Source organism: Apodemus sylvaticus, chromosome 4 (assembly GCF_947179515.1).
Source record: "Apodemus sylvaticus chromosome 4, mApoSyl1.1, whole genome shotgun sequence".
NCBI lineage: Eukaryota > Metazoa > Chordata > Mammalia > Rodentia > Muridae > Apodemus > Apodemus sylvaticus.
In genome coordinates this window covers 108,882,088-108,896,169 of record NC_067475.1, presented here as the reverse complement: position 1 = coordinate 108,896,169, position 14,082 = coordinate 108,882,088, and the positions used below count along the sequence as shown (strand labels likewise).

The 14,082-nt window shown below is 41.6% G+C and overlaps 1 protein-coding gene across 10 annotated transcripts in view; it reads left to right on the top strand.

The window, feature by feature from the left end:
* Med12l (mediator complex subunit 12L) overlaps positions 1-14,082 on the top strand; it is a 307,885-nt gene that overhangs the window by 290,066 nt on the left and 3,737 nt on the right. For all 10 annotated transcript variants that reach the window (XR_007977519.1, XR_007977518.1, XM_052180453.1 and 7 more), the window contains 2 exons: positions 3,045-3,140; positions 12,323-12,404. Coding sequence is in view for 8 of the 10 variants with exons in the window: in XM_052180453.1 (XP_052036413.1) it covers positions 3,045-3,140; positions 12,323-12,404 (178 nt within the window). In the remaining 2 variants the exon portion in view is untranslated. The remainder of the gene's footprint in view (positions 1-3,044; positions 3,141-12,322; positions 12,405-14,082) is intronic.

Genomic DNA, 14,082 nt, shown 5'->3' with positions numbered 1-14,082 from the left:
AGCCTCAGTTTACCTAGTCCCTAATTGACTAAGAGCCTGCAATTTGCATACAAAATTTAATATTCATGAAGAAAAATTAGACAGGAACAAATGCAGCTTGCAGTCAGGGCTTTGATACCCGTAACATTGTGATTTCTATCACACTTACACTGTGGAGGTGGAGAAGCAGACATGCAATTTGGAGGGCTCAGTGTTGGAATCCAGAAAGCTATATAGTGTGTTCATCTGATATAAATACTTGAGACTTCTAGGTAAACAGTTCCTCCTTTCAGCACATTAGTGTTTCTAATTCCTTTATTCCAGTATTATTGTGGATGGGGGAGATAGTGCATTGGTAAAGCCCCTTCCCAGAATGTACAAGGCCCTGGGCTAATTCCCAGCACTGGAATAAAGGAAGACTGGAAGGCAGGCAGGCAGACTGGCTATCATGTTAAATCTGTGCTATTTTTCTTCACTATTAAGAAGTGATGTTTTTGTGTTGGATACTTCTTGCTAAGACTGTTAAGAAGGCACTCATCAACGTCTAAAATGAGGTGCAACTTTATTTACCTACACAGAAATAAGGGGGAATGTGGAGTCTAGTTGAGCTGGGTATGTCCAAGAGAAGAACCATCTATGATCGATGGACGACAGGCAAGGAAGCAGGGATGCAGAAAGGATCTTACGGGAAATGCGTGTCTGAGCTTTTACACTGGATGGAGAGGAGGAAAAAAAATAGTTCCCCTAACAATTTAAACCGTAATTATGCCCAAGTGATGAAGTCTGAATCTAGTGTGACCTACAAAATTGTAGTTGAGAGTATCCAAGGAAACAAAGAGAAGCAGAGACTGTAGAACAGAGCTTCAGTTTATCAGGTGACCAATAGTACCTCTTCATTTTGGATAAAGTATTTTAAAAGTCGTGATGCATTCTTGATAATACATGGTGACTGATTTGGCAGAGTGTAGCCTACTGATGTTCTCATTGTATGGAGACCATTGCCAAGGTGGTTAAAAAAAAAAAATCTACTCTTGAGTTTTGTCATCAATAAGATGAAAAGATGATAGAGCTTCTTTCTAACTGTGCATCAGATAAGCCAACAATTCAATAAGACAATTCAAGCAAAGCACTAGTTTGATGTTATTTCTAATATTTTTTTAGTAACATAAGTATTAAAACAGAATGATATGGTTTTAGCCACTGTTCTACAAGTTTGGAGATTTTTTTTCAGGGCAACTATTTGAGTGGCTCTGTTTTAAGGTTCGTTACTTCTAAATCACCAAGGAACCATGCCTTGTTGCTTATTTAATGCTTTCTGCCTTCCCCGGAGGTTTTCAAGGTTGCAAACAGATCGTTTCCTTACTAGGTAACCTGTACCTTTCCCTGAAAGTCTGTGCCCTGATACTATTTCTTATCAACAATATATTCCCCCGGAGATGCAGAACGAAAATGACTCATCTATTTGTCTGAATTACATTTATTCCTCTTTTTGTGATTGGCTGTTGGCATAAAGGAAAATGTCAGCAATTGAGAAGTTGAGCTCATCTCTCCTGAGAGAGTTTGCAGAGAACCAAGTAAATGAATGATAGCTTTATACTGTAATGCTTCTGGTTTGCCTTGATATCCATTGCACTTCGGCGGGGATTCCAATCTGCAAGGACTGTAGATCTGGAAGTACATATTTATTGTCTTCACTTTAAAATGTCAAGTAATTTGGGAAAAAGTTGAGAAAATGTATATTATGAAAATCTAGTCAGGTCACCAGTAACTAAAGGCCACTGAGAGAAGCTGATTTTTAAAAAAATTTTTTATTATTTTTATTTTTATTATTATTATTATTATTTGCCTTCACACTTTATATAAACATTCTGTTTCTTCTGTGGCTTAGAAGTGTTTTCCACGAGCTATGGATTTGAGTCAATCTAGTGTGGGCAGGCTTTCACGTTTCACGCTGGTAATTTATTGCAGAATTTCTGTGGGCTAGTTTATATCCTATAAACAGCGGTGAAAATGAATTCCTCTGAGGTCTTTCAGACATCACAGGGAAGATAGTGACTGATTGGTGCTTGTGTTAGTTGGACATGTGAGATAGGTAGCTTATGGGTAGACAGGCAGAGCATGTGAAAGAGGCAGAAACAATAAGTGTACAAGATGTCCCTGGACAGTGACTGGCTGCCAAAAGAAGAATCCTTGAGTTTGCGGTGGTCTGAGAAGGCTTTCTGAAAGAACAAGTTCATGTTGTTAAAAGACTTAGAGGGAGAGCAAGGCCTGGCAAGGTAAAGATGGAGGATGTGGGGTCACAATCATGCCTCATGTAGTGACATTTCTGTCAGTGGCAGGCTGAGGTGACAGTGATCCCTCAGAGTTCAGTGCAGCTTAAAAACGCCTTTACCTTGTGACACCGTAGCCTTCATTATCGTGAGAGCATCGTCATAGCACAGCGCAAATGTGTTTGGACGTTGCTGCTGTAAAGAAACATAGCCCACTGCCTCTCATATAAGAGCATTACAATAGTTAGTGTGAAGTGCTTAGTACTAGAAAAAAATGTTCACCCAATGTGCCTGCTTATTCCTTACACTCTATATTGTTTTAGAGTATACTCCTGCTTATTAAAATACCTTTCATGGTTGGAGGTGTACCTCAGCGGTAGAGCACTGACCTGGGATGCATGAAGCCCTAGCTGGAATTATCCACACTAGAGGGAAAGAATAAAAGAGTGTGCTGTGTTTTATTGGTGCATCTTGTGTTTCCTATGTCTCTAAATTGCATCATTTACCATGTCCTTAATTTCACCCTTAATTTCATTTTGTTCACCATGACCCTAGAAGTAATAAGCTCTCCTATGTATATCCTGAACCCCGGGTGTGTGGTTGGCTACACCACCTATATTTTTGTATGTATACTCTACAGTGTTCAGACAATACAAGAATGACCTAATGACATAGTTTGGGGGAATATATCCCAACCGTTTTGCTTAAATAGAATAGATAAAATGTCTATTAGTTCACACGTGTCTCAGCCCCACAATTTTAAGGGGCTACCATAATCCTTCTCTTTCTTTCTAGATGCAGCAGCCGCAGCAGGCCCCCCAGCCCCAGCCGCCCTCACAGACCCAGAGTCAGGCCCTCGGTCTCCAAGCGATGCAGCCCCAGCAGCCTTTGGTAAGGCCTGGTGTTTTGGAACCAGGATGTCGGTTTCTCCTTTAAAGCGGGAGCACTCTCCATAGCGGTGACGTTTTAAGAGGGAAATTGTCTGAATATACTTGACTGCCTTTCCTAGAATTCTGTCAGGGTTTTGTTCTTACAGGAGTTGGCATATTTGTTTTCATCTAAATTAGTAATTAATATACATTCATAAATTTCAATATACAAATAAAATTTTGCTTCACTCATTTTCACCATTTTCCTTTTTGGAAAAAAAAAATGTAAAGCACTCAGTGAATGAAAACCTTATCAGTAAGGTATTGAAATATTTTCTGTAAAGAATAAAGAATGATTTCATGTGTATGTTAAGATGATCTTAGATATTTTATACCATTCTCAGAGAGAATGTGCTTTGTAAAACAACATGTTAGTAATTAAACCAAGTCTCCGTATCCAGTTAGTATCTTCTGCAAGAGTCCATGTTGTTCACAATCTACAGTCCCACTTCTTTAACTTCTCAAATTGGATTTGGGAACATGTGCATAATATGGATGTTTTGAAAACCTCAGTGATGTTGATGGTTCGTTCTCTGTGAGTTCTACCCGAGCCTGGTAGGTTGCTGAAACTCATTGACACGGGAAAGCAGCAGTGCCAGAGGTGGTCAGCGCAGGATGCAGGATGCAGGATGCAGGATGCAGGATCGGAAAACCAGCTTCACAGTTCTGTAGTGAAGAAAAGGAGCGCGGAGCCATGGCAGCACACTGGGGAGAACCAATAGAGCTCCCTGGTTAAAGGCTGGACCCAAGCAGGCCTCTGCTGTGGGACCAGCCCAGCAGAGGGTCCCCACTAGGGAGTCCCCTGGTACATTTAACACATCCTGCTTTGGCCAGCTGAATCCTAACCCCCCTCCCCCCCCCCCCATTCTTTTGTACCAAGCATCTAGCTTTTCCAGTTTTGATTCTTTCTGTTTAAAAATATTTATGGCAATCAATGTAACCTTTTTTTTTTTTTTCTTAAGAAGAGGCAGAATGAAACTTGCTTTGTCGGGAGTGTAAAGTAGGCTAGGGTGCCTTTTTTAGAAATGCTGTAAAAGAGACTTTCAGCTAGAATACTACTCCTGTGCAGTGCTCCACCCGGAAGTAAGTTATACCCTCCCTGCATACCTGCCTACCTGCCTGCCCCTCCCCCACCTTAAAAAATCCCAAACCCACCAAAAAGTTTCAAGACTGGTTCCCCTTACTCCTTCACCTACACTCACTAAGTCCCCTGCGGCCACATTTGTTTTTTTATTCCCCTCCTTCCTCAGTTCCAGCTTAAGATCCCCACATACCAGGCAGCCATAGCCATGTGACAGTTTAATGTTAAAAATTTCCCTAGAGCAAGATGGCTGGGGATGTAGCTCAGTTAGTGAAGTGCTTGCTAGCACAGGGAAGGCCCTGGGTTGGGTCTCAGCATGGCAAACCAACCCAACCCACAGACATGAAACCACTGCTGGTGACGACCAAAGTCAGGACTTTGACCACTGATACAAAACTCTGATGTATACATGGTTTGCTTTGGTTTTTATTATGGCAGTGGTAATTTAGCATCCTCTCTCCCATGTATTTCCCTGCCTCTGGTTTATTACTCTTTAGCTTCCACATCTCCTTTACCCACACAGAATTTGCAACAATTCCAAAGTGCCCTGACTTCATCTTAGTAGTGAAGTTATTTATTTATTTATTTATTTATTTATTTATTTATTTATTTATTTAAAATGTTCCTGAGCTGATTCACTGCATAAGAACGACACAGAGCAGCTTATGTGTTGAAGAGCTGCTTTATGTATCTGCATCACAAAAGTATTCTTAATTCCCATGGAAGTGGTATCTGGTGGATTTCCATCATAAGGTCACGAACTGTTCCTTTTAAAGTACTAATGTGAAGAGATGGTTTCATCCAATCTGTCCTGTTGCTCATTAGACTCTCGCCCACCAGTGTTGTCATTGGCTGCCTCTTTCCGTTTCTACTGCAGAAGGAGAAAAAATGCTTACCTTCAAATGCTGTTGTCTTGTCTTTAATTGCCTGGTATTTGACTCAAGGGAAGAACTTCCCCATTGTTGCTTGTCTGTCTTTAAGTCGTGTTTCAAATACAAAGGAAGGTGGGCTTTTTTTTAAGGGGTTCATTTTCGTTTTAATTATTTGTATATTTGTATGTCTGAGTGTTGGTTTGTGCTTGTAAGTGTAGTGTGTCCAGAGACCAGCAAAGGCATTGAATCCCCTGGAACTGGACTTAAATGTAGTCGTGAGCTGCCTTAAGCAACTTGTGTGCTGGGAGCTGAACTCAAGTCATGTGGAAGAGTAGTGTGTGCTCTTAACAGGGAGCTGCCTCTTCAGCTCAGGAAAGCAAATACTAAAAGTGAAAACTACCGCTCGACCCTTTGATTTAAAAAATTGGCATTACTAGGAATAGCTTAAAGTCTTCCTCCAACTTTACTGAGTATCTGTTGTTGCATAGCAATAGTTAGATGAAATTTTCTGATTTAAAAATCATGAAAATTGGGGCTGGAGAGATAGGTTAGTGTTAACCACAGCACTGGTGCTCTTCCAGAGATCCTGAGGTCAGTTCCCGTCAACCGCATGCTTGCTGCCTCACAACTGTCTGTAATGGGATCTGATGCCCACTTCTGGCATGCAGGTATATATGCAGATGGAGTAGTAAAAATAAATACATAAATACAGATACATAAAAATAAATTAATCTTCTTAAAAAATCATCAAAAATCTTTCCCCAGCCTGAAGATGTAGCTCAGTGGGAAGGGGCACTTAAGTAGCTCAAACAGGACTCTGGGTTTGATCCCCAAAACTGTAACACAATGAAAAATTTCTTTCCATTGAGTAGGTTATTAAGTTAGACAACCAAAACTTAACACTAGTCTCCGTGTTTTCTTTCTGTACACAAGCAGGTATTCTAAAGGTGTTTTGACAGAGAGCCAAAATCTATGTAAATAGGTCATGTTGAGTGTTTGGAACATTTGACTGGAAAAATCCTAACTCCTTCCCTATGTAAAGCAAAGATTCCCATATTATAGTACTGTTGTTACCAGCGGTTTTGAATGTGATCCTAACACAAAAGTAACTGTCATAAGTTACTAGTGATTTATGATGTACATGAATTTTTTATTGTTAAATACAAGGAACCCAATAATTTGAAAATGCTTGTACAATAAGACCATCTTAGCAAAAATGCAAACTTTAAATGTAGAACTAAAGTTATTTATTATTGAATATATGACAATTGCAGTATATTTTAAGCTTTTTAAACATTTAATTCAGATGTGTAATTAAATGAAATATTGCATGCTATGTTCCTCACAAATAATAAAATCCCTATATTTCAATTACCTATAGTTATTCATATTTAATCTGTATTTTTTTCTTATAAGGAAAAATTTAAAGATTCACCCACACAGATATGTAACTGCCGTCCTAAAACAGGCCCTTGCCTCTAACTCCAGCACTGGGCAGGTGGAAACCACAGGATGGCTGGAGGTCACAGGCCCATCAGCCCAGCCATTGGTGAGCTCTAGGTTCACTGAGAGATGGCCCATACAGAACTACAAGATGGGAAGTGGCGGAGGGTGACACTTAATGTTAACCTCTGCCTTCTGCAATAAGCTTGTTCTAGGGGTTGGGTCAGGGATTTCCCTTTACCTGTTACAAAATCGTATTTCATTTCATATGTGATAATGATATGTGATATCTTGGTTACTTTTCTGTTGCTGTGAGGAGACACCATGAACCGGGCAACTTATAAAAGAAAGCATTTTACGGGGAACTCCGAGGGTGAGTCCATGGCCATCGTGGTGGTGAGCCTGGCAGTAGGCAGGCAGCTAGCCAGGCAGGGTAGTAATACAGTGGCTAAGTGGTCACATCTGCAGACCAGAGGCAGAGACTGGGCTTTTCAAATCTCAGTGACGCTCTCTGAATTCATCATAAATACTACACCAACTAGGAACCAAGCATTCCAATGCTTGAGCCTATGGAGACAGTTCTTATTCAAACCACCGTATTTGAGAAATTATAATAAAGATATAGCATTAGCTTTGTGGATAGTTTGTGATGCATAATTCCTTATGAATGGCAGTACCAAGTGCCTTAGATGTGTTTGTAATTTTTGGGTAGGATAAACAAAGAAACTGAATTCTATTACTAAACTGTCTTTATAGGTCTGGGGAATTTTTTTCCTTAAGTCTCTCCATTGTAGTTTAAAATGGTGACAATGTGTGTTATGCAGTCATTGAGACCTAGCATTAGAGCATCGGTCGTCAAAGGGTGATGACATGTTTATACTCAGATTATAGTTCTGTGAATACTTAACTGAGTTATTGTATATAAAGAACATGCAATTTAATACTGATTTCTAAGGCAATACTGGTGATTATTAGACTGTATTTCACCCACTGGCTTACCACACTACTGTCCCAAGGACTAAGGAAGAAATTCAGAGCTTGGGCAACAACATTTTTTTTTTCTCATTACGCTCATGAGAAAGTAATTTAAGGGAAATAAAAGTCTTTGTTATTTATTAATAAGAAATTTAATAAAAAATATGTACTGAGCCTTTTATTTTTCTGTTTGATAGAAGGTTTTCAATTCTCACCGAGAAACACAGTATTGTTTCAATAGAGAACAATCTTTCATAAATAATCCAAGCAGTAGTTATAGCCTAGGGACCAGATGGTATGTGTCTCAGGATGGCCTAGGAGTTTTCAACGTTTAGATCTAAGTGCTCAGTTTCAGAATTAGAAATTATAGGAGTGGTCAATACTATGAAGATGTATACATCATTATAATTCCTTCTTAGGTATACTTTATTTAGTACATTTGTATGCTATCTATCTATGAATCTATATCTATCTATCTATCTCTATCTGTCTGTCTGTCTGTCTGTCTATCTATCCATCTATCTATCTATCTATCTATCTATCTATCTATCTATCTATCTATCTATCTATCTATCTACCAATGCATCTACCTATCTTTCTACCTATCTTTCTATCTGTCTATCTGTCTGTCTATCTGTCTGTCTATCTATCTATCTATCTATCTATCTATCTATCTATCTATCTATCTACCAACCAATACATCTATCTATTGGTTGCGACCTAAGCCTTTAACAACTGAGCCATCTCTTCACTCCCCACGTCGAGACAGTGTCCCACCCTGTCACTCTGGCTGTCCTGGAATTCACTGTCTAGCTCAGGCGGGCCCTTAACTCAAAGAGGTGCCTGCCTCTGCCTCCCCAGTACTGGGATTAAAGGTGCACACCACTACACCTGGGTATATACATAGTTTTAAATTATTATTTTGATGTAGTTGCATTTTTCAGTTGCTGAACCATTCCTCTACTGTTAAAATTTTGGACTGTTACCAGTTTCAAAGATAATTCTGTTAAAGGTATTTTGGTGTGTATCCTATACCTCTCTTTGGTTGTCTCGTAATAGAAAACAAATACAAAACTATTTTAAACTAACTGTGTATGTAAGTATCAAGGGCACAATGCCTCAGCAACTTTAAGGGAAAAAAAATTCACAATTCCTTTTGATTGTGTTCACCGAGATTCACTATTTTTTAAACACCTTGGCTTCTATTGGTAATAGACATCTTTAGCAGAGCCTTCTTTTTGTTTCGGGCCTGCTCCTCCTTCAGTTCCTGTCCTTGGAGAAGAGGGTGGTGAGCTGGCTGCTGATGAGAGGTGACTCTGGGGTCGTGGTCGATGCTGCGTGAAGGGAGGAGAAAGTTGCCACAGCCCCCTCCTGGCCTGCCACTCCCTGCCTGCTGATGGTATGGTGGGTTTCAGCTCAGTATATATTGTTATATTCAGCAGAGGCCCGCAGCCTGTGAGGCATTACGGAACGTGCATGGAAGTACCAAGTATGCTCTTTGCCACCGGCGGACTGAGAATCATTGGAAATGGCTGAATGGCCTTATTGCACATGAAGTATAGCACGTGGTGCCTAGACCTTTATAGCTGAAGAGCTTCAGAAGTTGTACTGATATTTTAGTTAGGTACATGAACTTAGGTGGCTTAAAAATGTGTTCTCGTTCTCTCTCTATCTCTCTCTCTCTCTCTCTCTCTCTCTCTCTCTCTCTCTCTCTCTCTCTCTCTCTCTCTCTCTCTCTCTCTCTCTCTCTCTCTCTCTCTCTCCCCTCTCCCTCCCTCCCCCCCTCCTCCCCTCTGTCTGTTCTACAAACTAAGTGAAAGATGGGATTCCACAGTGGTGGCTCCTTCTGCTTGCTGATGGGAGAGCCTGTCATATCTCTGCCCCAGTTTCTCACTGTGCACTGGCTGCCTTTGGTATCCGAGCTATGTCTCACCCTCACATGCCACTCTCGCCGCTTGCACTAATGTACCCATGTCTCCCCTTTTGAGAGTACCATTCATGTTGTGTCAGATTCCATGCTAATAAGCCCATTTGACTCGGCTACCCCTAGAAAGGCTCTGTCTCCAAGTGGTGTCACAATCTTGGGGTTTAGGACTCTATATAGCATTTCTATTTTGAGTGATACAGTTGAAGGCCTAGCAGAGATCTGAAGACAGAGCACTGTGTGGAGCCCATGATGGAACGTGGCAGGGTCAGCCACCGTGAAAGGCAGTGTTCGATCTGCCTTTGACCGTGGCTTTGTCAGTCTCCTTTAGAGAGTTGGTGGCATCAGTTGGGACATGGTAGACAGTGACAATCAATACTCATGGCCAAGTTAATCACTGTAAAAAGGTGTTTTTAAGGTCAAAACTGTCTTAGGACAGAAACTGTCACCTCTTCAAGATGTCCTAGGGAAGATTTTCTGTCAAATGAGTCTAAAAGATTAAGAGAAGCCTACAGTCAATAGTTAAGTGTGGTGACAACTTAGTGTGCATGAGTGTGCCATTTGTCTTCTTGTGAAGAAAGGACAACTAGCAGTAGCCTCTGCCTTTTCTGGGGAAATTTGTATGGTGTCTCAACTTGGTCATAAGTGTAGTTCTTGACTTAATCCTTTACAGGTTCATGTGTTTAAATTACTATTGACTCCATATGATAGATGTAGTGTGAAGCTCCTTCCATTATTTAAGAAAATAATATCCATACTGTGTGACTAAGTCTATTCTTTTCATCTTATGCTGTCTTAACTGGATGAAATACACTGCTCCTTGGGGGAAGGTTCTGTTATATTCCATTTTGCCTTTCAAAAAAAATACATGATAGCAGCATTAGTTAATCACTGCTGTGACTTTTGACCAGCAGCCACGACAAAAGTGTTACACTTGTCTTTCTCAGGGATTCATGTTCTGTTATAAGAAATTGAGATAGATAGTTTTAAGAATGCCCTTTGGCTTCAGAAGCCAAATGACACAACTCTCATCTGTATCATGAGAATATGGGTAGTAAAGGTTTATAGTCCTTTATAGCCTAAATTCAAATACCTCTGAAAATGCAAGACTAAACAGTAAAAGCTGAGGAGAAAAGACATTCAGCTCTTTCTCTGTGCATTCTGTGTAGGGGGCTGGTGGGCGCTTGTTTGCAGAAATGTAGTGTGTGCGGAGAACGCTACAGCCCTACCTGAAATGATGAGAGAGCTAACACACTAAACTCCATGTTTTCACACACTTAACATGAAAGCAACTGTCCCAAAAGTTTTGGACAGATTTAACATCATTGTTCCCACATCAAAATTACGTGCGAGAATATGTACCCATAATGCCCACGATAGTGCACAGCACATCAAAAGACTTGTTAAGTCGGATTCTAAGCATTGAAACAGTTGAATTAAGAAGAAAACACATACCTTCCTGAATTTTCCACACAAAGGAATGATTGTTCTGTTTTCCCAGACCTGAATGTTGAGAGGGTTGGTGTTGGCAATGGCTTATCATCTTTGTGTGTCATTGTACATGTTAGAGTCATCTTGGCAATGCTGTCTAAATTAGAATTTTCTGTTAAATTTGAATTTCAGGCAAGCATTTAGCAAAAGTGTTACCTCAAATCTTCCGTTGGGTTACTTGGACTAAATTCAGTATTTATCACGTGAAATATTAAATATGAGTAAAATAAAATTTAACTTGTTACTTGTCTGAAATTCACATTTAGCTATGCATCCTGTATTTGTATTTCCTATACGACTTAACAATCCCGGGCAGCTTTCAGTCATACTGAGGAACTCCAAGGAAGAGAGAACCGTGTTGCACTCGCATTGAGAAGGGCCTTATTAAAAAACTCCTTAGGGCTATGAAGCAGATTAAGGACAAGCAATGCAGACATGTCACAGGCATAGCACAGCCCTCTAAGCCTAGCGGAGGTGGGAGAGGAGAGGTGGACAGCACCAGCCTGCCTGATGGACGAGCCCAGGCTCTCCTGCCGTCCGTTCCTCCAAGCACTTGGCTGTCAGAGAGCCACTGGGGAAGAAGCTCCTCCCTAGCCTGGTTCAGCGCCTACCTTCCTGTCTCTGGAGGTGTTCTCTATGGTGCTGCCACAGCCTGGTTATTGTGTTTCATACAGGTGGATGGCACAGACCAGGGTCAACAGGAAAAAACCAGTTTTTCGCATATCAGAGCATCCCAGTTGTTTCTAGGCCGCAAGAAGACAGCCAAGGAGTAGAGAAGGACAAGGAAGAGAGGCGGTCTGACACTGTAGTTAAGATGTGACCCAGTATGTGATTCGAATCAAAAACAGATTTTCTTCTAGCAGACACTGGTCTGCCCCTGCCCCTGCCCCTGCCCCTCAAGTATCAGCTGCAGTTTCTTTGTGTGGTACTTCCTGTTTCCCTCACCCAGTGCTGGGAGAAAACTACTTAACATATGAGTGTTCTTGGTGTCTGGCTCAGCTCACCCCGCCACGGCTGTCAGGTGGAGGCCATGGCCCGGATGTTAAGTAAGCGCAGGCACTGCTCTGCCCACGGGGTCGGTTGCCATTGGACAGATGTCCATGGCAGAGAGCTTTCATCTTGTCAGGGTGGTCTTTGAATGAGTAGGCTGCCTCTGTAGTGAGGACTTCTTCATGGAAACTCTAAAGATAAAGGCCAAGCAAGTACCTGCGTGAAGCACTGTTTGCCAAAAATATTGTAGACCAAAGCAAACCTACCCAGACTGGGCATGCGAGCGTGCACCAGCCAGCCCCGAGGTGCGGCCTGTGCCTCGTGGAGCACGAGCGGCTGACTCATCCTTCCCCTTGTTGCAATTGCAGTTCCCCAGGCAAGGCTTGCAGCAGACCCAGCAACAGCAACAGACAGCCGCCCTGGTGCGACAGCTCCAGAAGCAGCTTTCTAGTAAGTACCCGTCCCATGCCAAGCCAGGGGAGCCCTGGAAATCAGCAGCAACAGGCCTGGCACAGCGGAGACTCTTCGGAACCCACACCGTGCCCTCTGAAACATTTTAAAAGACGTTTTTGGATTGAAATAGAGCTTCATCACTTTCCTTCCTTGCTTTTTTCTGTCTTAGCTATCCTCCATTAAACTATCCCAGACCTCCCTGTCCACTCCTCTTAATTTTGTTACTTACATACATACATACATACATGCATACATATATGTACAAATGCATACAATGCATTACACACGTGCATGCATATATACCTACATACATACATGCATGCATACATACATTTATTTTTCATGCTTGGCTTGGTCCAAGGTATTTTACTTTGTCTTAGTTTGGTTAGTTTTGGGATTACCTTTTTCTTCACCTGGAAAAGCCACATTTTTCCCCTTAGATTCAATATTTTCCTATTGTTTTATGTGACGTTCCCAAAGCACACCCAACCCCCTTTTCCTGGTTTTATTTTATGGTGCTGGGGATAGAAGCCAAGGTTTCCTGTGCACCAGACACGTGTGCTACTGCTTGACCACAACTCCATGCCCGGGTCCTGGTTTTAGAGAGCTAGAAACGTTTGAGGAGAAATCCACCCCATGACGTTGACTTAGATCAGTCCGATGCTGGTATCTCAGGACAGAATCGTTTCAGAAATGGGAGTGAGTAGCCTGTGTTGTGAAACAGCGTCCTGGAGTCACAATACCTGACCTCTTTGCCAGTGTGGCCGGTCTTGCCTGGGTCACAGTTTCCCAAATGTACAGCGGAAGGAGACACATTTTCCCTTGGCTTTCAGATTCAGTGTTTGAGTTACAGAGTGAAGCCTGTTGCATGTTGAAACAGTGACAGAGCATCCATGTGTGGCCGAGGGGTGGCTTTTTGCATGCCTGCTTTGCATGCTGGTATCTTGACAGAGGGAATTGCCCCCCACCCCCTGTCCCACCCCCGCACACTCCTTGATGTCTCTGCCAGTCATACTTAATATCTTAATTTTTCTTTATTTTATTTTGTTTTTCTTTTTTGGTCTTTAACATAAAGTGTATACTTGTCCGTGTCCTTATGTAACACATCACCACATTCAGTGAATACATACATGAGATTTTTCTTTAATCTCCAAACCTGAAATATATGAGTATGTTTTCATGTAGCCTCACTTAATTTTGGTTACATGAAGTAAGATCTAATTTTTTTCCTAGCTGTTGTTTAGTAGGTATACTATTAGATAATCTGTGATTAAAACAGTGAAGTACAATGATATTTTAGAGTTAAAATTTTTGCAGAGAGTATAACCTGAAGGCAGAGATTCGCCTTTTGTGTTTATAAATCAGCACTGAGGAGTCCTGGATTGCAGACTTTCCTGAGGGGCATGTCAGCTCACTCTGCTGTCCCCAGAGGGTCAAGAGCTGGAACACAGCTCTTGGATATTTTGAGTCAATTTCTCTAACCCCAAGGCACTATGTGGGCAGCTGTGAGTCTCTTGTGTAGACTTGTCCCCTCTACAGAACACATTTGGTCACATTTCATAGTTCTTGGCCCCAGGGTCTAGCCGGTTGCTCTGCACCCCCATACCTGAGGCTGTTCCTGAGAGGCCCACCAGAGAGCAGGTGTTATCTGCAGCACCAGTTCACATCCTAACTG